Below are 26,326 nucleotides of genomic sequence, written 5' to 3'. Positions count from 1 at the left end.
GTGCCAGGAACCCTAATCCCACACATCCAAGCTGCCCCTCGTGGGCCCGGGCCAACGCAGCCATTGCTTGGTTTATAGACGAATAAACAGGCCTAGAGCGCTCGAGGGCCATGGAAGTTTTGGGTTCTAGCGCGGGCTCAGTGGGGCCCATGTCTGGAATGTGGGCCAGGGGTCTTTGCCGAGAAGGCCTGTCCTTCTCTTGAAAGGCACTCGGCCCACTTTTTCAGCCCTCAAGCCAGTGCCAACTAGCAAAGGGTCCCTCGGGATACTTGCGTGGAGCTGTACCTCCCGGCGGAGTGATTCAGGAGCGGGCCGAGCTCTGTGCTGCCAAGAGGCGGGGCTGGGGGCGGGGCTTCCGAGAAGGGCGGGCGTTGGAGACTGCGCGAACCCGGAGTGCGCGCGGCCGGCAGAGAGGGTAGGGATCGGTGGAAGCCGAGAGGGCCCTGGGTGGGGGTGGGCTAGGGGGGCCCTCGACGGGGCGGGGCGGGGCCCGATCCGCTTTGTGCCTGTGGGAACTGGGCGCCCGCTGCCTGTTGAATGGGCTGGGGCGGGGCAGCGATTCTCCTCGCTGCGAGGGGTCCGCTCTGCGCTGCTGCCAACTGCTACCTTCCCACCACTGAGGGGCCACAGGGCGGGAGTGGAGGCGGGCTGTCTGCCAGGGGCCCCTGGGAAAGGGGCACAGCCCAGCCCCACAGGAGGGTGGGAGTATGAGCGAGCGGGTCGGGCCCGAGGAGGTGGGCCTGGAGTGGACTACCCCTAGACGCGAAGACCCGGTACGCGCGTGGCTCCGTGTATTTCCCTGCGCGGCGCTCGCGAGGCCACCCCGCCCCAGGACCAGAACAGGCGATCGAGGGGTCCTGGCAGTCACCATGAGCATGCTCAAGATAGTCACTGTGTCCCTAAGCTAGATGAGGACCCCCTTGAGTCCGAGGCCGCGCCAAGGCTTCACCAGGGCCGCCACACGCGCAGTCCCGAACCTGGGCTCTCCGCGCGGCGGCGCGACGCTGGCGGCGGCGCTGGGACGTTCGAGGGCGAGCTGGGAAGACCACCGGGGAAGAGGAGCCGGGGTGGCTGGGACCGCAGGCCGCCGGAGACTACAGCAGGAGCCCAGACGGCTGGGGCACAGGGGCCGCACCGCGCGGGCGCCTCGGGGCCGGGGCTGGCGCTGTCCGTGGTGCTGCCATTCGCGCTCTGCGGCGCCAGGGGGCAGCGCAGGCCGCTGCTGCCCTCCTCGCCACGCCTAGGGACCTGGCTCATGCCGGGCAGGCAGCCGTGGAAGCCCGATGTATAGTCGGCTCCGCTGGGTACCAGCCAGAGCCCTGGGGAAGGATGAGTGGACGGGAGGGACGGGGAGGGGAGAATAGAAGAGAGGAGGAGGAGGAGGAGAGGAGAAGTATGAAGGGGAAGAGAAAGAAAGGGAGGGAAGAATTATCTTGAGGGAGGGAAAGAGACCAGCACGTCTCTCCCAGGGTCCAGACCTCCGCCCACCCAGATTACAAATCCACAGCCAGCCAGGTCTTTGCTGCTCCTCCCCTGCCTCTCACTCTCAGTGAGCTGGGGCCTCCTCCCCACCCAGCTGCCCATCTACATCTACCTCAGCTTTCCTCTTTATCCCCCCCTTTTTTTCCTTTTTGAGACAGAGTCACACTTTGTTGCCCCCTGTAGAATGTGGTGACATCACAGCTCACAGCAACCTCCAACTCTTGGGCTCAAGTGATTCTCTAGTCTCAGCCTCCCAAGTAGCTGGGACTACAGACGCCTGGCTTTTTTTTTTTTTTTAAGAGACGGCTCTCGCTCTTGCTCAGGCTGGTCTCGAACCTGTGAGCTCAGGCAATTCACCCCCCTCAGCCTCCCAGAGTGCTAGAATTACAGGCGTGAGCCATCACGCCTGGCCTCTTCATCTCTTTTCATCTGGCCTTGTCCTATCCATGGTTCTGATCTCCCCACACCCCAACTCCTCTCCTACCCCCCTAGGCCTTCTCCCTCTACCTTGCAATGAGTTCTGAAGGCTTTTCATGTACTTGACGCTCAACTCCAGGATGTCAGCCTTCTCCAATTTGCGCTTCTGGATCTGCAGATCCGTGGAAAAGGCCCTTAGGCAGGCAGCTCGAGCGAGGTGAAGGGAGGAAGGCTGGGGGGGTCGAGTCACTTTTGCCCCCTCCCTGAGTCTCACCTGGTGAGAGTAGTGTTTCTCCAGCAGTGACTTCAGCTGCTCCAAAGAGAGGTTAATGCGCGCACGTCGCTTTTTCTCCATCAGTGGCTTGGAGATCTGGGGACAGTGGCCTTTAGAGAATGGGAGCCCTGCCCACCCGCCCTGCCCCATGCTGGCCTGGGAAAGGTTGCCCACCCCGGGTCCCTCAGGACCCCAGACCTTTCGAAAACTGTTGGCAGAGACTCCGAGACTGCCCCGGGTGACAGGCTCTGTGCCCATGTTGCAGTGTATGTGCAAGGAGCGGGCAGCGCCGCCTTTATTGGGGACCCTCGTTTACATGTCAATGAGGCCCTCTCAACTCTAGAAACCCTGAGGAGGAGGGACAGAAGGGGATGAACAGGGAAACTCCCTACCGCCTTCCACTGGGTCCCCTCCCATATCCCAGGCTTCCTCTTTCCTTCAGGATCCTTCCTCCCTTCCTAGGGACACCTCTCTCCTTTCTTTCTTTCCTTTTTTATCTCTCTGGCACCCACCACTTCCCACCTCAGGACCACTCTCATGCCCACCTCTTCCTTTTTGTTTTTCTTTTTTTTTTGCAGTTTTTTTTGGCTGGGGCTGGGTTTGAACCCACCACCTCCAGCATATGGGGCCAGCACCCTACTCCTTTGAGCCATAGGCACTGCTCCCTTTTGTTTTTCTTAGAGACAGAGTCTCACTGTGTCACCTCGGTAGAGTACTGTGGCATCACAGCTCACAGCAACCTCCAGCTCTTGGGCTTAGGTGATTCTCTTGCCTCAGCCTCCCGAGTAGCTGGGACTACAGGTGCCCGTCACAATGCCCAGCTATTTTTTTGTTGCAGTTCGGCTGGGGCCAGGTTCAAACCCCCCACCCTCGGTATATGGGGCTGGAGCCCTACTCACTGAGCCAAGGCACCACACCATGCCCATCTCTTCCATGCCTGTCCTGTTCTCACTTCTGATCCCACTTGCCAAGTCCTCACTGCCCTGTGTCTATGAGCATTCTGGGAATTGCTCACTGGGGAAGTCTGCGCGGCCAGCTATGGGCTGCTCTAATGACTATGGCAGGGCCTCGGGCCTCCTTGGGACTGATAAAGAGTCAAAGAGGGGAGGCCAGCAAGCCGCACGCTCTGGCCACCCTGGGACACTGCATTAGTTGCCCTAATGTTGGGACAATGCAGCAATTTTCTGCCTGTGGCCACTCAAAGCCGGAAGCAGGTTGAGCTCGCAGGGGCCACACAGCGACATGTGTCCCATTAAAGCATGCAGCCTGCCTGTGGGGTCACAGTTGGCCTCATCCTTGCTGGGGCCCTGGGACTGGGAATGCTCCTGGCCAAAGTCAGACAGGACTCAACCAGCATATGCTAACAATGTTAGGACTCAACACAGATTCTTCCAGCTGGGGGTGGTGGTGGTGGTGGTGGTGAGCAAGACCCCTCTCCCTGACCCTCATCCCTGAGCTTCCAGGCTGGGCAACTCAGGTGGAGGACTCTTTCCGCCATAAATAAAGACTAGGAGTCTACTCCCTTGGGCCTTCTCTTAGATCCCCTGGGTGGTGGGATAGGGGAGACCACTGATATTATGGCAAGAGCTGTAGCCTGCTTTAGGAGGTCCAGAGCCCACCCTTCAGTACAATTCTCAGGCTGTGGGAGGCCCAGGGAATCCAGCAGAGGAGGCGCCTGAGGCTGCCCCTGGCTGAGCTGGGCCCTATAAGCAGCTCTCTGGGACAGGACTCCATAGCTGGTCCCCAGGAAGTTGGTCTCTGGTAGCTGTGACCAACAGGAATGCTGACCTCCAGAGAAGTCCCTGGGTTCAAACTTACACGCCGCCTTTTACTGGGCTCTTATAGCCTTATTTTGGGAGTTTGGGAAATGGAGTTCTGAACCCCAAGACTACTTGTGAGCCCAAAAAAAGAAGTTGCAAAAGTTGTGCAGTTGAGTCCCCGGACAGAGGAATGGCTCCGCAGGGCCTGGGGGGCGGGGAGAAATTACTGGGTCACAGATGGATTCCCCAGCTCCACGGAGCTGGAGCTCTTTCGGCACGCAACCAGCCCAGGGTATGAATGGACCTGGCAGGGCAACCGCGTTCCCAGGCGCCAAACACCGTGGAAAATCGCGCCCCGCCCTGCCCCTTTCAGGCCAAAGAAGCGGCTACAGCACCTCCGGGGCACTCTCCTAACCCGGCTGCAGGGCCTGCAGCCAGATCTGGGCCGATGTGGGTCTGAGGCGGGCGGCAGGTCCGAGGCCGTGCGGCGAGCGCTGGCACGCGCCGGGCAGCTTTGAAGCGTCCGGGCGGGCCAGTCGGGCGGGAGAGGCCTCCGGCTCCGGGCTTCGGGAGGTGGCGGCGCAGTACAAAGGCGCCGCGGGGTCGGCGGGCGGCGCAGCCGCGCACAAAGTGGGCAGCCGAGTGTTAAGAGCATTGTGCTGGCCCCACAAAGCGGCTCCCGCGCCCGCCCCCTCGGGGCCAAACTCCGGGCGTCCTGCGGCGCCCGGGCTTCCAGCTGCTGCACATCTGCACAGAGGCTGGGCGCGCGCCTCGCCCCAGCGGGTCCCCACAGCCCCGGCATTCTCGAGCTGTGCGGGCAGCAGGGCAATTTGTCCTCTAATTACAATCCCTCCCCATAAACCTCAGCCCGCGCCTTTCAACGAGGGCGCATTAACAAACCAATGGCCCTCTGCTCAGCTCTAGCGGTCCGCAGCTGGGCGCCAGGACCGCCCCGACTCCAGAGTTCAGGCTGCCATAAAGGGGCCCCCGTCCGCGCCTCGGCACCCGCCGCCCCCAAGGTGGCTACTCCTCCCCAGCCCCGTGCCCAGGATCCTGGAAGCCCTGGGTGGGGCCGCTCACGTGGGTGGCTTAGTGTCTCTTAAGCAGTGGAAAATTGACCGCAAAATGCGCTAATTCGCAATGTTCTGCTTCGGCGGCGGGAGGCGAGGCCCTCCCGGCGGCCGGGGTGGAATCCTCAGCGACACGCTCCGCCCGGGGACGCTTTAAGGGCCTCTGCCTCTGCTGTGCCCACACCCACCTCCTCGCCACCACCTCTTGCCCCGCGTCCCCGAGGCCCGTCCTCGGACAGGATTGTCCCCACCTGAATGACAACCCCCTTATTTTGTGCCTCCCACCCGCGTGGCTCCACCACAGTCACTTTGGCCGGTTCCTGGCCTTAAACTGCTGAGGGTAGCCCAGGATCAAGGGCAGAAGAAATGCCGAGCAATTTCTGTTCTTCCTTTTTCGCCAGAGTTCTGAGACAGCTTCCTCCCCGCCAGCCCCACTTTACCCCTGATCAAGCTCCTCTTCCACTGAGTTAAAACTATCAGGCTTTGCATCTGGCTGGGCCATTGGAGAAGGTAACAGATCTGTCTCTACCAAGACCCCTCCTGGAAACCCAGGTTCAAGGCTCCGGTTCCACTCTCACCCCAGCCCCAACTCTCCAAGTCTTTCATCTGGGCATCCTAGCACACCCTCGGGGTCAGACCCAGCTCACAGAAACCCAGAGACTTTTATTTTTTTAACTTTTTTTTCCTGAGGTGTAGGAGGTGCAGCAGCGGATTCACCTTGTCCTCTCTGGGGATGAGCAGGACAAAATGCTCTTGAATTACTGGGAAGGGCATGGACCAACTTAGAAGCGGGGCTTACGCAAGCTGGGATGTAGGCCACTGACTCCCTTTCCATCTTTAGCATCTGGGGCCCCAAGGTAGTCTGAAAAGGAGCACATGTCCAGGAGGAGTGCTGGGGAGACCTAGGCCCCCTCTGCTCATTCAAGGAAGAAAAAAACTTCCTCTGTAACTCCTGAGGGCTCCAGGCCCTCCATGGCTAATCAAGGCCCCTCCTTTCTCATGCTGGAGAATTTAAGACAAAAAGAATCCCAGCGCTCCAGGAGGCTGAGGCCGGTGGATTACCTGAGGTCACAGGTTCAAGACCAGCCTGAGCCAGAGTGAGCCCTCGTCTTTAAAAAATAGCTGGGCATTGTGGTGGGTGCACTTGTAGTCCCAGCTACTTGGAAGCTGAAGCAAGAGAGTTGCTTGAGCCCAAGAGTTTGAGGTTGCTGTGAGCTGTGATGTCACAGCACTCTACCAAGGGTGACAAAGTGACACTTCATCTAAAAAAAAAAAAAAAAAGGCTCAGCACTTGTAGCTCAATCAGCTAAGGCACTAGCCACATACACCAAAGCTGGCAGGTTTGAATCCAGCCCCGGCCTGGCAAACAACAATGATAACTATAACCAAAAAATAGCCAGGCACTGTGGTGGGCACCTGTAGTCCCAGCCACTTGAGAGGCTGAGGCAAGAGAATCACTTAAGCCTAGGAGTTGGAGGTTGCTGTGAGCTGTGATGCCACAGCACTCTACTCAGGGTGACAGCTTGAGGCTCTGTCTTCAAAAAAAAAAAAAAGACAAAAAGAAGCCTTTGCCACCTCCCCCGTTTGGTTTTCTTGACTTTGACAAAAAGAAAGAACATTGTGTCTGGGCTGGAAGCAAAGTACAGGGGGTGCAACCCCCAGGAGAAGGGGGTATGTTACAGAAGAAGAGCCCCACAGTGTCCCAGAAGACAGCTGTATGTAGCCTCTGGCTCTGGGTGGAAGCCCTTCCTTTCTGCCTTCTACAGCATTTAAACTGATGCTAACTGGTGAGGGTTTCACAGGTTACTGTGGGAGTGGGTAACTGGAGGAAGATGGCTGTTTTCCTCCCCAGATGCCTTTCAAAGTGGAATGAAGTGATTTGCTCACAAAATCAGCAAAAGCTCTGAAATGGCTGGGTGCAGTGCCTCATGCCTGTAATCCTAGCACTTTGGGAAGTTGAGGCAGGTGGATTGAGCTCAGGAGTTCTGGACCAACCTGAGCAAGAGCAAGACCCCATGTCTAAAAATAGCCGAGCGTTGTGGTCGGCTATAGTCCCAGCTACTCAGGAGGCTGAGGCAAGAGGATCACTTAAGCCCAAGAGTTTGAGGTTGCTGTGAAGTAGGATGCCATGGCACTCTACCTAGGGTGTCAAAATGAGATTCTGTCTCAAGAATTTAAAAAAAAAAAAAAAAAAGCTCTGAAATGACTCAGCCAATTGTCTCCAGATGGGGTTGAAGAGGCTACAATTGTTTAACTCTCTTCAGCTGCGTTGGGGCTTCAACTAGCTAGGCAGCCGAGGGCCCTTCAAGGGACAAAGGCTGGCACTCCAGTGAGTGCATCAACGTGGACTGGGCTGGGAAGAGTGAATTCAGAGAGACCCCCATTGTCCCAGCCTTTTGTGTTTCTCCCTAGCTGGCTCTAATCTTTAAATATTTACCCGGCCCCTTTGTGCACATATGACTTATGCACTTGGGGCTAATGTGCTCATAAATTCCGCATCATTTACCTGCTTCCAGACTAGAGAGACGGAGCTTTCATTCCTCCAGCAGGAGGAGGAAAAGAAAACTGTTGGAAGACCAGGGTTCCCTCCTGAGGAGAGCAGCAGCAGCCCTGGACAGGCCCCTCCCTGCTTCCCTTCCAGCTGACATGTGGACAGTGGACAGGGCAGAGGCCTGTGAGTGACTGGCCTCCCTATTAACAACCAACCTGGACCCATCATTGAGGAACTAGGAGTGGTGAGATTCCTAGATGTTTCCTACCTGGTTTCAGACTTGAACAATACTTAAGACAGGAAATTTCTGTCCTGGGAAGCTAGTGTATGGGCCAAGGTGCTTGTTTATCCACCCTTGAGAGGTAAAACCTCCTCTCCCCATCCATGTGCCTGCCTCCTGGATTGGATGCGGTTTAAGAAGAGGAAGCCGGGTGGCGCCTGTGACTCAGTGAGTAGGGCGCCAGCCCCATATGCCGAGGGTGGCGGGTTCAAACCCAGCCCCGGCCAAACTACAACAACAGCAAAAAAATAGCCGGGCGTTGCGGCGGAGCCCAAAAGATTGAGGTTGGTGTGAGCTGTGACTCCACAGAGGGTGACAAAGTTAAACTCTGTCTCAAAAAATAAAAGGAAATAAAAATAAAACCCACTGTACTATACATAGAAAAACTATGGGCCGCGCCTGTGGCTCAGTGAGTAGGGCGCCGGCCCCATATACCGAGGGTGGTGGGTTCAAACCCAGCCCCGGCCAAACTACAACAACAGCAAAAAAATAGCCGGGCGTTGCGGCGGGCACCTGTAGTCCCAGCTGCTTGGGAGGCTGAGGCAAGAGAATCACATAAGCCCAAGAGCTGGAGGTTGCTGTGAGCCATGTGATGCCACGGCACTCTACCGAGGGCGGTAAAGTGAGACTCTGTCTCTACAAAAAAAAAAAAAAAGAAAAAGAAAAACTAGCCAGGCATGCCTGTAGTCCCAGCTACTCAGGAGGCTGAGGGAAGAGGATCGCTTGAGCTCAAGAGAGTGAGGTTACTGTGAGCTATGACACCATTGCACTCTACCAAGGGCAACAAAGTGAGATTCTTTCTAAAAAAAAAAAAAGAAAAGAAAAGGAAAGGGAGCCTAATTTCATCTCAGCCTTAAGTTTAACTTGAAAGTACTAAGGTGGTTCTCAGGGCCCTCCAAAACAATGAGAAGAAAAATACAAGAAAAGAAATTACAAGAGGGCTCGGTGCAGTGGCTTAGGCCTGTAATCCTAGCATTCTGGGAGGCCAACGTGTATGGATCCCTTGAGTTCATGAGTTCAAGACCAGCCCGAGCAAGAGCGAGACCCCCAACTCTAAAAAAAAAAGTAGCCAAGCACCTGTAGTCCCAGCTAAAGGAGGTTGAGGCAAGAGGATTACCTGAGCCCAAAAGATTGAGGTTGGTGTGAGCTGTGACTCCACAGAGGGTGACAAAGTTAAACTCTGTCTCAAAAAATAAAAGGAAATAAAAATAAAAGAATAAAACAATGAAAAGACACCATGGGTGGCGCCTGTGGCTCAGTGGGTAGGGCGCTGGCCCCATATACCGAGGGTGGAGGGTTCAAACCCCGCCCTGGCCAACCTGCAACAAAAAAATACCTGGGTGCTGTGGTGGGTTCCTGTAGTCCCAGCTACTCAGGAGGCTGAGGCAAGAGTATTACCTAAGCCCAAGAGCTGGAGGTTGCTGTGAGCCGTGATGCTACAGCACTCTACCGAGGGCAACAAAGTGAGTGAGACTCTGTCTCTAAAACATAAAAATAAAAAATGAAAAGACACCTGATTTTGCTCTTTCATCTTCTTGCTTTGTCCAAATTGAATGAACCTTCTTCTATCTGCCAGCACTTTAGCTGTGCATCAGTTACTCAAGCCTGAATTTGGGTTCTGCAACAGCAGTTGTAAGGGGAGAGCTGTGAGATGAAAAATTACCCATTGGGTACAATGTACACTATTCAGGTGACAGGTCTATGAAAACCTTGACTTCTCCACTATGCAATTCACCCATGTAGCAAAAAACCACTTGTACCCCCAAATTTAATTTTTTTTTTAAAGTAGTAAGACTAAAACAAAAATCAAACAAGAGGGATCCCACGTGGGCTCTGGAATGAAAGCCACCTCAGCCTGTGGGTGGATAGCAGGATGGGGGAGGGAAGGAGGAAGGTTGCCCAAGGACCTTCTTGCATGAGAAAGGGCTCCCTTTGTGCTTCCCTCGGAACTGAGCTCATAGAACAAAATACATTCAAATGCTTATTTACAAGAAAAGGCGAGCAGGGCTTCCCGGAGCTGAGCAGTTTCCCCTATTTTCCTTACATTTCTTATAGGTTTGTCATCCCTCCCCCCCCCCCAGCCTGTCGATCTGGGTACGTAGTGGGCTTGTTGATCACATGGCTTTCCTCTGTGGCAGGAAAGCAAGTCTCTGTATGCGGGTCTGCGTATGTGCTTGGCTATGCCGGTGCGTTCGTGTGTGTCTGCTCGTGTCTCCCCACGTGTTACTTACTATTTTGTTTCCCTCGACGCGCCCCTGTGTCTGCCTACTTTCCTTTTTCCTTCATCACCGCTCAGTGAACCCTGGGCCCTGACAGATTCAGCAACTCCAGCGACTTCTAAAAAGTCCCCTTCCCTAGAGTCCGTCCGCACCTGGGAGGAGACTGTCTCTCCTTCATTTCTCCCTCTTCAAGATCCGGCTGATGAAGATATAGGGTCTAAGGGGAGGTGATGGGCAGAAGGAGTGTTGTTCAGGTTCCGTGTTACTCTAAGCCCCAAGAAAGGCAACAGTCCCTGAGGATAAATAGGTTTGTTTCACAAAGCGGAAAGCAAACACCAAGGGCCAGAGGAGGAGCTCAGCCGCTTCTGGCCCCCCAGACCCAGCCCTCTCCTGGGAGTGAAGGTGCGACGTGCGCCCTCTGGTGGCCCTCAGTTGCCCAGGTCCAGATGGAGAGACGGTGAGTCTGGGGGAGGCAGGGGGTGTGTGGGGACTGTCGCAGAACTCAGCCAGTAATATCAACACCCAGGCTTTGTTCCACTGTAACTGAGAAACATTTTTTTTTCCTTTTTGAGACAGCGTCTCACTGTGGCGTCCTCGATAGAGTGCTGTGGCATCACTCGTGAGGTTGCTCACAGCAACCTCAAACTCTCCGGCTTAAGCGGTTCTCTTGCCTCAGCCTCCCAAGTAGCTGGGACTGCAGGCGTCAGCCGCCCGGCTATTTTTGTTGTTGTTGTTGTTGCAGTTCGCCCTTTTCAAGTCTCATCAACAGGGGGTTAGCAAACGCCCCCGGGCACCACTTAACCTGTTACTGAAGTTTACGGAACGCCGCAGAAACCAGGATCTCCACTTTACAGAAAACCGAGGCTCACAGAATTGACTTGCCTAGGTCACAGAGCTAGGTGGCAGAGTGTTGGGGCCTGAGATTCCAGCCCAAGTTCTCCACCCAGCTTCTCAGACACCAGGGCTTCTAACAGAGGAGAGGGGAGAGCTGGGATACAGGGCTCAGACCACCTGGCTCCAAGCTCCAAGCTCGCTGATCACCACTCTGGCCACCAGCCTCCCCTAGGGCCTGTCCCCTATCCCTCCTCCAGCTTGCTCCTTGCTGCCTCTGTGACTTTCAAATGCTGTACCCTCCCTCCCTCCTTGATCTCATTTCCAGTAGCAGGTGTCTGCCTGTCCCTGAGAGCCCCAGGGTCCAGCTCCAGCACTCCTCCTCCCCTGCAGCCAGAGGGCTTTCCCCTGGAGCCCGTCTTTCCTCCCCATCCTAATTTGGCTCTTGCCTCACTCCCACCCAGACTGGTTGTTTCAGTCCTTTGCTTACTAGCCTGCCTTCTCCTCCAGCATGGCTCTCTGAGCTCCCCAAGGTGACAGCATTTACCCTTTAAAAAAGTAAAGAACAACTTCTGATTATAAAAGTAATGTATGTTGGCCAAGTACAATGGCTTACCCCTGTAATCCTAGCACTCTGGGAGGCCGAGGCAGGTGGATGGCTTGAGCTCTGGAGTTCCACCAGCCTGAACAAGAGTGAGACCCTGTCTCTACTAAAAATAGAAAAATTAGCTGGGTGTGGTGGCCGATGCCTGTAGTCCCAGCTACTCTGGAGGCTGAGGCAGGAGAATTGCTTGAGCCCAGGAGTTTGAGGTTGCTGTGAGCTAGGATGCCTCTAGCACCTGGGCAATAAAATAGTCTCTGTCTCAAAAGAAAAAAAAACAAAAATCCCATGCGCAGTGCCTGTGGCTCAGTGGGTAGGGCGCCAGCCCTATATACCAAGGGTGGCAGGTTTGAACCTGGACCTGGCCAAACTGCAACAACAGCAACAAAAAATAGGCAGGCGTTGTGGCAGGCGCCTGTAGTCCCAGCTACTTGGGAGGCTGTGAGGCAAGAGAATCGCTCAAGCCCAGGAATTGGAGGTTGCTGTGAGCTGTGACGCCAAGCACTCTACTGAGGGCGATAAAGTGAGACTCTGTCTTAAAAAAAAAAAAAAAAAGAATCCATATTAAGGATACATTGGCTTTTAAAATTTTAATCCTAAACAACAACAAAAAAATTTTAATCCTAATAAACTTAGTGTCTTACTATAAAAAGTTTATTAGGCTATGTAATCTAATAAAATATGCTCAATGACCTGGAAAAAAAATAAAAAGAAAAGAAAAAGAAAAAAATCCGAAAACTAAGAAACTAATGTATATGCAATGTTGGATATACAAAAACATATAAAGACAATAAAAACTGCCTAGAATTCTACCACCTAGAGATAATCGCTGTTAAATCATTTTGGCTTACATTTCAATCATTTGCCCAGGCTCATAAATGAACTTTCTCCTCCAAGAGAAGTCTGGATCAGACTGTAAAGTTTTGTATTCCGCTCTTTAGATCACGTGATGTACCCTCACCACCCCCCAGCATTTTCCCAAGGCAGGAATTTAAACCGGCGGTGGTCCCATGGCTTGGATGCCCACGTTGGGTTTTTAGGCTGATTCCCAGGACCGGGTTCTGCGCCTGGCACAGCCTGGCCACGCAGCGGGCGCTCAGGGTCTCCGTTGAGGGGTGACAGGTGATCCCCAGCACCGTCAGGGTGGGCGCCGCAGAGTGTTTAAGGGGGAAAACGCGGGGCTGGCCGAGGGAGGGGTTGCTTCAAGTTCGAAATTGTTTTTTGGGACAGGAGACTTCTGGAATGTGGAGGTAACTTTTGGCAGACTCAGGAGACGACTCCTTAAGCCCTCACACGTCTGCGGCTTTAGCTGGGTCGGGGCGGGAATTCCCCAAGGGGCCTGTTGGGCCGGTGGGGCGGGGCCGAGGGGGCGGGGCGTTCCCGCCAAATTCGGGCCACCAGCCCCGCGGGCCGGTGTTCTCGCGAGAACTCGCGGGCGGCGCGCGGGTCTTGGCAGCTGCCTTACCCGGCCGGCGTCGACAGTGCAGTGCGCAGGCGCGGCCGGCGGGTTTCCCTGGGCTACAGGCGGCGCGGCCCGCTGGTCCGCCGCCCTGCGTCATGGCGGGCTGCGCGGCGCGGGCTCCGCCGGGCTCCGAGGCGCGCCTCAGCCTCGCCACCTTCCTGCTGGGCGCCTCGGTGTTGGCGCTGCCGCTGCTGACGCGCGCCGGCCTGCAGGGCCGCACCGGGCTGGCGCTGTACGTGGCGGGGCTCAACGCGCTGCTGCTGCTGCTGTACCGGCCGCCGCGCTACCAGGTGCAGGCCGGGCAGGGGCCGGGCGGGGGCACCGTCCTTTTTCGGGGCAGGGGCGGCCTCCTACGGGCTGTTCTTCAGCCGCGAGTTCAGGTCGCAGGAGGGGACCTTGCTTATCCGGCGCGGGCGCCCTCCACCCGGCAGAGTGGGTGTTAAATTGCAGTTCGTGCTGTTCCCAGATGCGCGTGGGGGTGGGGATTGAGTGAGCCTACCACTTCTTCTATGTAATTTGAAGTGTGTAGACCTACCTGCAGCCAAGTCTGAGGTCAAAGGCCCCGCGGTGACGTGAAGGGGGCTGGGCGCAGAGTCCTGGGTGCTCTGCGGGACTTGGGAGAATACTGTCAATAAACTAGGTTTAAGCCATTTTCCCACACCCCTGAGTAATGAATAGTAATAATAGCAGCTAAAATGTATGTAGCAGTTCCTCTTAACTGCTCCACACGGCTACTCCTTATGCAGTCCTAAAAGGTAGGTACTGTTTTTATCCTGGCGTTGTAGATGGGGAGCCTGAAGTCCAGAGAGGTTAAGAAACAAGGCCACACAGCCAGAGAGGGGTGGGTACAGAATTTGAACCCAGGCAGCCCCGTTTCACCCTCCTAAACTCTGAGCATATTGGCTCTTGTCTGCCTGCCAGTGGTTTGCCTATCCCAGGACGGTCAGCAGCCTAGACTGATGCTCTGAGAATGGTGGGTGACTGAGCTTCTTTTGGGTCCTTTTCAGATAGCCATCCGGGCTTGTTTCCTTGGCTTTGTGTTTGGCTGTGGTATGCTGCTAAGTTTTAGCCAGTCTTCTTGGAATCACTTTGGCTGGTAAGAAGGACTTTGGGAATAATGATTAGTGGTTTTGAGGTGAGGGTGGACAGATCCAAGGGTCAGCAGGGTAGCGTTTCCTCACCCCCTCCACCCCCCTACCCCTGTGTCTCATCTCTGACTGGCAGAAGGCTGTTGAGAGTTCTATGGAAATGAAGTCTCTGGCTTCCATCCAGATTCCCACACTTCTGCTCTCATGATCTTGTGCCTATTGCTTGATTCTGTTTCAGGCACAAACAAGTCTCCCTGGCACCCTCCACAGAGGTGCCCTCATCCACAGCTGCAGTGACAGCATTCAGTAATGTGACAAGCCCTTCCCGGAAGGGGTACAGGTCCTCGGTGGCGGGAAGGGGCAAGGCTCTGGCTTGTCTTCATAGGCCTTTTTCATCTCTAATTTCTATTAGGTCACATCTAGCGCATCCCCACAGCCAGTGTAGGATTTTTCCCTACACTATGATTTCAGTCCCTTGAGCCTTCTAGTCTGACCTGGATATGAACCAGTGGCTTCAAGGTAAAAAGCTTCATCTCCTATTATCAATATTTTGAACCATCTAATCCTTCTTTGCTGGAATTACTCTGTTCTGTTAAATTCTGACATACATCACTACTTTATGTTGATACTTCCCTCTTTCATGTTCTTTTGTGTATAGTGTCATTTTGAAAAGGACTGAAGCGCTCATAATGCCTCCCTAACCTGTGGGGTTCTTTATTTATTTTGTGCCTGTGACATTCAAAAATCTAGTCCCTTAAAAACCCCACTTCTGCAAACCTCAGGGAGTAAATGCTATATATTGGTGCCGATGTTCACTTTCAGGCAGGTGAGAATAGGACCTCATAGAATTAGGGAAAGTTCAGGAGATCCAGATCTGTAGCTATGGCTAACTTGGTTCCCTTGCCCCAATTTACCTCTTTTTCTTTTTGTTTTTAAATAGGTACATGTGCTCCCTATCATTGTTCCACTATTCTGAATACTTAGTGACAGCAGTCAACAATCCCAAAAGTTTGTCCTTGGATTCCTTTCTCCTGAATCACAGTCTGGAGTATACAGTAGCTGCTCTTTCTTCTTGGATAGAGTTCACACTTGAAAATATTTTTTGTCCAGGTTAGTGTGCCCTACTTTCCTCTCTGGAGGGGAGAAGAGTGGCTCCCACTTGGGCTTACAACAGTGACATTGGTTCACCTCTCAGGTCTAATCTCCCCGAGCAGTTTTCCCTAGACTCTGTCCTCACTAAGCTATTTATAAAGGATGAGCTCTGCTCATTAATTCTGCTTCTGGATTTTGAATCGAGGACATGTTCTCGTGTTGACCTTTTGCTCTAAACCTTCTGTGACATAGTGCACCATCTACTATAAAGGTCCAACCTTTAATAGTTGTAATCCTAATTTTAGAGCAGGTTTGTATGTGTACTTTTTCTGTGAACTGAGACATTTCATGTGGTGAGTTTACTGGCAAAAACTTCGGCATCTGAAACCTACTCCAAAATTGAATTTCCCACAGCCAGTGAAATAAAATGTCCTGGATTCAGGCTGGAAGCCGTAGACCCTTTTCTACTTCTTTTAGCTATACTTGTCCCCTAGTGAAGGAAATAAGCGTGTGGTGGTGGTGGTGGGGTCCAACCAGAAAACCCATCAGCCCTAGGAGGGGAGGACCTCTTCACCATGACTTCACTAATGGGTTTGTTGGCAATTTAAAGTGGAGGGATGAACAGCACAACTTCTGGGAATGTGTTTTCTTATCATTAAATTTGAATGCTATGACAAATGCTAATTGCCCATAAACGTGTTTTTTAATGTTTCTATCTTTGGGAAAATAGTTTTGATTTTAAGGATTCAAGGGGGAACATGACTGTCCAGTGTCTTCACCGGTGCCTCTCTCCTGCAGAACTGAAGCAGATCACCTGGCTCAGCGTCACGGGGCTGCTGATGGTGGTCTTTGGAGAATGTCTGAGAAAAGCAGCCATGTTTACAGCTGGCTCCAATTTCAACCACGTGGTGCAGAATGAAAAATCAGATACCCACACTCTGGTGACAAGTGGAGTATATGCTTGGTTCCGGCATCCTTCTTATGTTGGGTGGTTTTACTGGAGTATTGGAACCCAGGTATAGTATCAGATATGACACTGGTTTCCTTTATTTTAGTCTTTTTTTTTACATTTTAAAAATTGGCGGCGCCTGTGGCTCAGTGAGTAGGGCACCGACTCCATATACCGAGGGTGGCGGGTTCAAATCCAGCCCTGGCCAAACTGTAACAAAAAATAGCCGGGTGTTGTGGTGGGCGACTGTAGTCCCAGCTACTGGGGAGACTGAGGCAAGAGAATCACCTAAGCCCAGGAGCTGGAGGTTACCGTGAGCTGTAATGCCACGACACTCTACCAAGGGCGATAAAGTGAGACTCTATCTCTACCAAAAAAAAAAAAAAAAAAAATTGAGATAAAATTCACAATTTCAAAGTATATAGTTCACTGGTTTCTAATGTATTCACGAGGTTGTTGTTCTGGTTTAAATGGGTATCTGTTCTCCCTGGCATGTTTGAAATGATAACTAAATAAAAGCCAAGAGAATTAATTTAGTCCTTAATGTTTTTCCTATGTACCCAAAATCTAGGTACATGAACTTTTCATGATTCTATTAGCCCATCTCCTGTAAACTTCTCTGCCTCTTAAGTTAAAAAGGCTCTGGAGCACCCCAGTGGGTGCTGGGACTTAGACCTGGGCTCTTTAGTGGGGCTGAAGCCAAAGATAGGGCTTAGGCCAGGGAATGACCTTGTAGCTAATTTTCATCAAAGAGTTATTAGTGAGACTGAGGTCACGTATTAGGTTAATATGAGCTACAGAAGTTTGTTTTATACCAGGCTATAGATCCAGATCCAGCTTTTGTTTCTTTTTTCTTTCTTTCTTTTTTTTTTCCAGCCTTTGTTTCTTGACAACTGTGTTTTGATTCCATACTCTTTTTTTCTTTTTTTTTTTTTTTTTTTTTTGTAGAGACAGAGTCTCACTTTATGGCCCTTGGTAGAGTGCCGTGGCCTCACACAGCTCACAGCAACCTCCAACTCCTGGGCTTAAGCGATTCTCTTGCCTCAGCCTCCCGAGTAGCTGGGACTACAGGCGCCCGCCACAACGCCCAGCTATTTTTTTTTTGGTTGCAGTTTGGCCGGGGCCGGGTTTGAACCCGCCACCCTCGGTATATGGGGCTGGCGCCCTATGGACTGAGCCACAGGCGCCGCCCCATACTCTTTTTTTCTTTTTAAGACAGAGTCTCTGTTGCCCTGGGTAGAGTGCCATGGCATTGTACCTCATAGCAACCTCAAACTCTTGGGCTCAAGTGATCCTCTTGCCTCAGCCTCCCGAGTAACTGGGCTTACCACAGTGCCTGGCTAGTTTTTCTATTATTTATTTATTTATTTATTTTTGCAGTTTCTGGCTGGGGCCGGGTTTGAACCTGCCACGTCCAGTATATGGGGCTGGCGCCCTACTCCTTGAGCCACAGGCGCCACCCTCGTTTTTCTATTTTTTTTTTTTTTTTTTTTGAGACAGAGCCTCAAGCTGTCACCCTAGGCTGAGTGCTGTGGCATCACAGCTCACAGCAACCTCCAACTCCTGGGCTCAAGTGAGTCTCCTGCCTCCACCTCCCAAGTAGCTGGAACTACAGCCACCCACCACAGCGCCCGGCTATTTTTTGTTGCAGCTGTCATTGTTGTTTGGCGGGCCGGGCTGGATTTGAACCCACCAGCTCAGGTGTACATGGCTAGCGCCTTAGCCGCTTGAGCCACAGGCACCTACCTAGTTTTTCTGTTTTTTTTTTTTTTTGTAGAGACAGAGTCTCACTGTACCGCCCTCCGGTAGAATGCCGTGGCGTCACACGGCTCACAGCAACCTCCAACTCCTGGGCTTATGCGATTCTCTTGCCTCAGCCTTCCGAGTAGCTGGGACTACAGGCGCCCGCCACAGAGCCCAGCTATTTTTTTGTTGCAGTTTGGCCGGGGCCGGGTTTGAACCCGCCACCCTCGGTACATGGGGCCGGTGCCCTTACTCACTGAGCCACAGGCGCCGCCCAGTTTTTCTGTTTTTAATAAGATAGGGTCTTGTTCTTGATCAGACTGGTCTTGAACTCCTGAGCTCAAGCAGTCTACCCACTTCAGCCTCCCATAGTGCTAGGATTACAGGTGCTAGCCACTGCACCCGGCCTCTATTCTGTGTCCTTGGACCTAGGAACACTTGGCCAGAGAATGTGAGTAGAGCTTGGAAAATTCATCCCATCATGGCTCCCACGCATTTCATCAGCAATGTGTGAACCATGCCAGTATAGCTGGGGCAGATTATCACATAGATTTATTTTAAAATTTATATTTCTGAAACATGTAAAACTCCCAACTTTTTTTTTATTTTTTTTTGAGACAGAGTCTCACTTTGTCGCCTTCGGTAGAGTACTGTGGCATCATAGCTCACAGCATCCTCAAACTCTTGGGCTCAACAATCTTTTTAGCCTCCTGAGTAGCTGGGACTACAGGCACCTGTCACAATGACTGGCTATTTTTAGAGATGGAGTCTTGCTCTTGCTCAGGCTGGTCTTGAACTCCTGAGCTCAGGCAATCCTTGCACCTCAACCTCCCAGAGTGGTAGGATTATAGGCGTGAGCCACCATGCCTGGCCAAAACTCCCATATTAACAGTCATGTTCTATGGGAACAAATTAATCATAGTTGAATAATTAATTTGGCATAAATGTTTGCTAACTATGTAACTAAGTACTACAGGACTAAGGCATTTTTCATGCCTTTTGACCATAGATCTTTTGACATGTTTCGGCACAATGTGTGTGTATAACTGTGTCTTTTCTGGAACAATGCTTATTACTACTGTGTACAAAACACTATTTTCTTTTTTTTTTGAGACAGAGTCTCAAGCTGTCGCCCTGGATAGAGCGCTGTGGCGTCACAGCTCACAGCAACCTCAAACTCTTGGGCTTAAGCAATTCTCTTGCCTCAGCCTCCCAAGTAGCTGGGACTATAGGTGCCTGCCACAACACCCGGCTTTTTCTTTTTTTGGCAATTTTTGGCCGGGGCTGGGTTTAAACCTGCCACCTCCAGCACATGGGGCTGGCACCCTACCCCTTTGAGCCACAGGCACCACCCAACACTCGGCTATTTTGGGGGTTGTAGTTGTCATTGTTGTTTAGCAGGCCCGGGCTGGATTCAAACCCGCCAACTCCAGTGTATGTGGCTGGAACCCTAGCTGCTTGAGCTATAGGTGCCAAGCCAAAACACTATTTTTTGTCTTTAATTTGTAATCCTGTACTACCTCGATTTCATGGCTCAGTAACAATTGTAGCTTGTGGTTGGGAAACCCTACCACAGGTGACGCCCAGGGAGCTACACATGTCTGTCAGATGTGAGCGTGTAGGCTCTGTACTCACCATCAGGCCACTTGTGGTTCTGTCCTTTACTGCTTGGTGGAAGAATTGCTTGAGGCCAGGAGCTCAAGTCCAGCCTGGGCAGTATAAACAAGTCCTTGACTCTAAAAATAAATAGCTTGTGGGGTGATGGCATCACCTTGAAAGCTTGCTTTGAGGGTTGGACCGTTTACTGTTTATAAAGGGCTTAGCACAGCTCAGGGAACAGTGAGCTTAAAACGCAGTGGAGAGAAGTGACAAGAAATCGGTATGTGCCTAACTCTCCAGGTGGAAGTACATGCTTAGGGAAGACAACACGTTCCTAGGGGAGCAGTTGCAAAGCCAGTGGTAGGCAGGAGTAGGTCAGTGGTTTCCTCGGGAGGTAGGGCATGCCTTTGGCCTTGAGGGATTGTTTGGCTGTGGATCAATGAGAAAAACGATGTTCGAAGCGAGGGAACTGCATGAGTGAAGAAAGAAAGAGGCAGAGAGGACACAGCTTGGATGAGGTGAAAGGGTGGCAGGGGCAGGTGAGGCCCTGCCTTTCCTATCTTTAAAAGCCAGGCCCAGGATGTGGGATTCAGGCATGGTACTCTCTGAGCACCGGGGTAAAAGAGGTGTTTTAGAAGCTCTGTTTGCTATCTAGTACCAAGGAGAAGGTGGTGGGTGCGAGGGGGCGGAGGAAGGGACCAGGGCATCTGTGTAGTGTGGGTGCGTGCATCTTAACATAGGGCCTCCTGGACAGGAAAGCAGCATGTGTGGGAACGAGACTGTCCATCAGGGAGTTCGTACTTGGGGATGGGGGGCCATTAATGTCACCCTGATGTGAAGGTTGAAATCCAGGAGGTTGGCCTGTTCTTGGACTTCTTAGTTTTATTTTTTTGAGATCAAGTCTCACTCTCTTGCCCAGGCCAGAGTGCAGTGGCATCATCACAGCTCAGTGCAACCTCAAACTCCTGGGCTCCAGTGATCCTCCTGCCTCAGCCTCCTAAGTACAGAACTACAGGCCTGCATGACTACACCTGGTTAATTTTTCTATTTTTTATAGAGATTGGGTCTTGCTCTTGCTCAGGCCGGACTTTACTCCTGGCCTCAAGCAGTCCTCCTGCCTCAGCCTCCCAAAGTGCTAGGATTACAGGTGTGAGCTGCTGTGTCCGGCCTGTCTCACATAAGAGGAACAACAGCAAATGTATGAAGAAAGGCTAACATGATCTTTTCGTGGTTCATTAGTGTGATAACTGAGTGTTCATGAGCACACGTGAGATGTGCCTCCTCAAACATTGCTGGCACGTTACCCTTTTGACGTGGAAAAAAAGGCTACAGTGATGAGTTTGGTTCTCTGTGAAAGTAATGGTATGATTTTGGTTAATGACACCCTGGCTCCCCAAAACCATAACAATTTTGTTTTTTGAGACAGGGTCTCACTCTGTCGTCCAGGCTGGAGTGCAGTGGCACAATCATAGTTCACTGTAGCCTCAAACTCCTGGCCTCAAACAATCCTCCCACATGAGCCTCCTGAGTAGCTGGGACTACGGGCATGCACCACTACACCCAGCTAATTTTTTAAAATTTTTGGTGGAGACATGGTCTCACTGTGTTGCCCAGGCTGGTCTTGAACTCCTGGCTTCAAGCAATCCTCCCACCTCAGTCTTCCAAAGTGTTGGATTACAGTTGTGAGCCATTGCACCTGGCCCCTATTTTAAGAGTCTCTTGGGGATGGTGCCTGGGGCTCAAGGAGTAGGGTGCCAGCCCCATATTTTGGAGGTGGCAGGTTCAAACCTAGCCCTGACCAAAAACTGCAAAAAAAAAAAAAGTCTCTTGGGCCCTGGGCAAGAAAATAGTCTGGGTGTTAGAGAGAAAGAGATGCTTGCCAAAGTGCATGGTGTCGTGGCACCGTGACCTGTGGCCCTGACCAGCCTGGTGTCCCCTCCATCAGGTGATGCTGTGTAACCCCGTCTGTGGTGTCGGCTACGCCCTCACAGTATGGCGGTTCTTCCGAGATCGGATAGAAGAAGAAGAAATCTCACTGATTCACTTTTTTGGAGAGGAGTACCTGGAGTATAAGAAGAGGGTGCCCACAGGCCTGCCTTTCATCAAGGGAGTCAAGGTGGCGCTCTGACAGATGGCAGGTGACTATGGGACCTGTGACCCTGTGTAGCCCAGGACAAAACTGCTTCCAGTCAGCTACTGCAGAGTGCATTTTCTTAACCATTTTATATGTCACTAATTAAACTCCTCTGGAATATTATTGAAGACCAAATGGTCAGAAGGCCTTAGGACCAAAGGACCCACCGGAACAATCTATTCTTGTGCTGAATCCAGGCAGGACATAGATGAAAGATGAGTAAGAAGCAAATCACAGCAATAGTCAACAGAGCCCTGGTGACAACCAAGGCCACGCTCCGCTGCCCCACAAGGCCAGAGTGTGTGTAAGATACTACCAGGACTCCTGGGGAGAGGGGGCTCTGCTTCCAGTAACGCCTCGCCAGCGGAGACGGGTAGAGGGCATCGCTGCTTGTTAGCGCTAAAGACACACCTGCAACCTTTCATTTCACTGCAAAACACTAACCGCGCTTTAACCCTCTTTATTTCTGTCCTCAGTGCATGAACATCTATACAGTTTTAAAGATACTTCCGTATGTGATGCTTTGGCACTAAATCTATTTAATTGCATTTACATATGTATTGTTTATAAGTAGCAGTACGCATTTAACGGGGGCTCATTTGGTTTTTCTAGCTCCAGCTTTTATTTGGGAGCAAGTAAGCATGGATAGACACCTCCAGACAGTCTGGCCAAGCATGGCTTTGTGTGACCACAGCAACCCAGGCCAAGGGGACTGTAGGCCCATGTGGGTTTTCCTGGGGCCCTTGGCTCCACCTGTTTTTGTCATGTCATCAGTGATAGGGGAGTCAATAAGTGTCGTTTTCCCCTGATCCAAGATGTGCTTACTGAATGCCTGCTCTGTGCAAAGCATTGTTAACATTGAGAAATACTGCTGTCCGTTTATTTGGGATTTTATTTTCATTTCACCATAGCTTATATTTTTATGTTTCAATGTAAATCTATTAACTATTGTTTTCTGTGTTCTGTTCTCAGAATTACATTGTCCCTAATATTATTTCAAACTTTTTTTTGTTGTTGTTGCAGTTTGGCTGGGGCCGGGTTTGAACCCACCACCCTCGGTATATGGGGCCGGCGCCCTGCTCACTGAGCCATAGGCGCCGCCATATTTTAAACTTTTTTAATGGGGTTGAGCTTACACAACTGCAGAGCCAGGCAAATAACTCCGAAACTAGTCTTAAATAGAGCAAATAATCCCAACGAGATTCAGTCAGTCTTTTTGTTTTGAAGAGAGTAGTTGACTTTAGGAGTCAAACATAGGAGCTTTAAGCAATGAGACCCTTGTTTAATTCTGGACTAGACAGGAACTTGGCCTCAGTGTGAGATCCTCTCTTGCAGCTTTGCGGTGGCACTAACGAAGCGTGAATGTGAAGGCAGTGTCAGCACATATCCAGAACACTGCTCTGCCACCCCGCCACACGGCTTATGAGGAGCCACTAAACCTTAATGTGCCTAGACCTCCCCATCCGTACAATGGGGTTGATACCACCTACCTCACAGGGGTGTTGTGAGGACATCTTTAATGCTCAGATGAGAGAGATGTGAAATCTATACAATATAAAACCTAACAAAAATGGACAGACATTTGGTTAACTGTGCCAGATCCCTAAAATGTATGTTTAGAAAGAGAGCATTCTCCCAATTCAGATGTGAGACTGACGTATGGATTTCATGGCTTAATTAATTTTTTTGTTGTTATATATACCAAAGAGGTTTACGGGTTTGTTGATGGCTGATGTGACACTTGTCCATTTGAGAACCAGACAGACTTGTCTGGCAGCCCCCCACCCCCACCCCCCCGATCATCTGGCCATGGGGCCCTGGCCAAGGTGGTACCCCTGGCAGAGTAGAGTGTGCAGTCCTGGTGGGACTCTCCCTATTCGGGCACTTGGGCTGAGTCAGCTTTGAGCTTGTTCTCCAGACCACGTGGCACAGTAAACTCCACCGCCTAGGACTGCAGACTGGAGAAGATGTAGTTGAGCTGGCAGCCTGCCCTAGCTCTTTTTCGCTCATCTAAGCTCATCTATTCGGCCTAGCCTCTATTCCCAGCAGGGGCTATGAAGTTGTCTTTTGTGTATGTGCGGGGGGGACAGGGTCTTGCTCTGTTGCTGGGACTGGAGTGCACTGGTATCATCACAGCTGGCTTCATCCTCAAACTCCTGGGCTCAAGAGGTCATCCTCCCTCAGCTTCATGAGTAGGTGGGACTGTGGGCATGTGGTGACTAATTTTTTTATTTTTATAGAGACAGGGTCTCGCTATTGCCCAGGCTGGTCTCAAACTCCTGGACTCAAGTGATCCTCCCACCTCAGCCTCCCAAAGTGCTGGATTTGCAGGTGTGAGCCACTCTGCCTGGCCAAGTTATCTTTTTGGTGGGTAGAGAGCAGCTAGTGGTGTCCCCGGGCCTTGTGGATGGTAAGAGGGCATTGTCATTTGATGTCATCCTTTACCTGCCAGAGGCCAGAAGGCTTACCTTTGTGCCAGGCCCACCACCTGGAAGGAATTTGGGCCTTGGGTTTCCCACTTAAATGCTGCCTCACACTGGGTGGTGAGGGAGAACTTGACATTGTGTTCTGCTCTGCTTTAAAGAGTAATTCTGGGGTGGGGGTGGTAGGAGAACATTCCTACCCTTCTTATGATTCCAGGGCAGAAGTCAGCAATTACTTAGGGATAAAAGATGAACTACTTAAGGGCAGGATTTGGTAGGTGATTGACTTCCCTTTAGTACCATGATCTTGAGATTATTTTTAACTTTATAAATTTAGCAGTGTTGGGGCCCACGGCAGAGAATCAGGTTAATGAAGTAAAGGCTTTTTGGGTGTTTGCTGCAAAGGCCACATTGCCAATTTCCTTAACTTAAGAAACTGTCAAGAGATTTCTTTTTCCATTGCAGGTTTTAAAGTGGAGATTCTTAAATGGAAAATGGGTACTGCATAGAACAAAGCTACTTTGAAACAGCATAAAATAAAACCTTTCCTGAGTACTTGCAGGTGGCCGTGGCTGAGAGTGGCAGTTTATAGAAGAGGCAGTGGGGTGAGCCTCTTAGCAGGACAGTGAGCAAAAGACAGCGTACCTCTTGTCCCTTAGTTGGCATGAACTGCATCATGAGCCTAAAAAGTCATTAATCCCTTCCATTCATTTACCAGTCTAGGGGGTTGATATGACAGGGAAAAATGTTCCCAAACCAGTAAGTTGTATTAGCTGGTCAGGTCCCATGAGGTCTTGACACTGGCTCACTGGTGGTCATCCCCATCATGGGCACAGCACACTGCTGTTCCTTCTCTCCACTTTTTTGCTGCCTTAGGTAGTTGTAATCACCCACCGCAGTTTGCTTTTGTAGTGGTCTGGCAAGGTTAGAAGACCTCAACCTCTCTGTTGTGGTGGGAGGCGCGTACAGAAGACCCGGCCACCCTAAGCGGAGGCTGCCCATCCCATCGCAAGGAGAGTAACTTAACAGAGTAATTATTCTACTCTTTTACATACAGAAATGTTTATTTAAATATTTTAAATTGGATTTTCTTTCACAGATACTGACTATTCTTTCCAATTCTTAAATAAATAAAACTGTATCTGATTTCACTATGAACAAGTGTGATTGTGTGGGATGTAGAATCTCTAAGGTCATGTTACCCCTGGGTAATAAGCATTTCCAGAACCCTCAGCATCAAACCAGGTGCATGTCTTGCTTCCTCAGCCCCCTTCTGAATTGCTACCTCTAATCAATTTGAAATGAAAAATTCCTTTTGCCCTCCAGGCTACCACTGAGGTTCATATGCTTTGGAACATGAACTCAATGCCCTGAAACAGCAGGGGCTGTGGATGTGATGTGATGTATTTGTGTGTTGAGGTGCCAGCCATTTACTGTTCCAGCCCCCGCAGCAAGCTGGGTATTTGCCTCCAGAACTTTTTTTTTTGAGACAGAGTCTCATTATGTTGCCCTCAGTAGAGTGCTGTGGTGTCACAGCTCACAGCAACCTCAAACTCTTGGGCTGAAATGATTCTCTTGCCTCAGCCTCCCAAGTAGCTGGGACTACAGGTGCATGCCACAATGCCCAGATATTTTTTTATTGTAGTTATTTTTTGGCAGGTCTGGGCTGGGTTCGAACCTGCCAGCCCCAATGTTTGTGGCCGACACCCTAGCCACTGAGCTACAGGCGCTGAGCCACTCCAGAACTTTTTTTTTTTTTTTTTTGAGACAGTCTTACTCAGTGACCCTGGGTAGAATGCCATGGCGTCATAGCTCACAGCACCCTCAAATTCTTGTGTCTGAGCAATCCTGCCTCAGCTCCCGAGTAGCTGAGACTATAAGCACCTGCCACGACATCCAGGTAGTTTTTCTATTTTTAGTAGAGATGGGGTCTCATTCTTGCTCAGGCTGGTCTTGAACTCCTGAGCTCAAGCAATCTACCCAGCTTGACCTCCAGACTGCTAGGACTGCTGCCTCCAGAACTTAAATGTTAAGTCATGCGGGTTAATTTTTAAAAAGCATATGTTAAGCTCTTCTCAATAAAAGGGTACTGTGTAGAAATGGAAGATTACTGGGGGTGGGATGATTAGAGAAAAGGTCGCTGCTTCATGTGCTTTACTTTCAGTGGGAGGTAACCACAGGGTAGTTCCAGTGCTTTGGGCAAATGGTAAGGCTGCAAGATGGCCTTGGCCGTGCAGAGGCTTCTCTCCCTGCTTCACGAGCTCTACCCCTGCCACAAAAGGAGAGAAGCTGGAACGAAGGTCCTTTGCCCTTCTGTGAGTCACTGCTGAGATTACTGGGTGGAACTTTCCAGTGGCACCAGGTTAACAGTGGGGCTGTGATTCAGAAGAAACTAGATTCCTGGGCTGGTC

At 51.3% G+C, this 26,326-nt stretch overlaps 2 protein-coding genes and 1 pseudogene across 2 annotated transcripts; 2 read left to right on the top strand and 1 right to left on the bottom strand.

Annotated features, from left to right (window-relative positions):
* Window positions 1-945: 945 nt before the first annotated feature.
* HES3 (hes family bHLH transcription factor 3) lies at window positions 946-2,254 on the bottom strand. The gene is made up of 3 exons (XM_053575047.1): window positions 2,174-2,254; window positions 1,990-2,071; window positions 946-1,319 (listed from the first exon to the last, which is right to left on the bottom strand). Exons 1-3 carry the CDS (start codon window positions 2,252-2,254, stop codon window positions 946-948), a joined length of 537 nt encoding a protein of 178 aa, XP_053431022.1.
* A 10,645-nt stretch (window positions 2,255-12,899) lies between these two features.
* On the top strand, window positions 12,900-25,068 carry ICMT (isoprenylcysteine carboxyl methyltransferase). The gene is made up of 5 exons (XM_053576577.1): window positions 12,900-13,177; window positions 13,895-13,983; window positions 14,916-15,085; window positions 15,866-16,083; window positions 21,304-25,068. Exons 1-5 carry the CDS (start codon window positions 12,983-12,985, stop codon window positions 21,484-21,486), a joined length of 855 nt encoding a protein of 284 aa, XP_053432552.1. The 5' UTR covers window positions 12,900-12,982; the 3' UTR covers window positions 21,487-25,068.
* On the top strand, window positions 20,578-20,672 carry LOC128575738 (uncharacterized; annotated as a pseudogene).
* Window positions 25,069-26,326: the final 1,258 nt, after the last annotated feature.

Source organism: Nycticebus coucang, chromosome 22, assembly GCF_027406575.1.
Source record: "Nycticebus coucang isolate mNycCou1 chromosome 22, mNycCou1.pri, whole genome shotgun sequence".
In the NCBI taxonomy this organism is placed as follows: Eukaryota; Metazoa; Chordata; class Mammalia; order Primates; family Lorisidae; genus Nycticebus; species Nycticebus coucang.
Note: the sequence above shows the minus strand (reverse complement) of the source record. Positions and strands in the feature narration are given on the sequence as shown.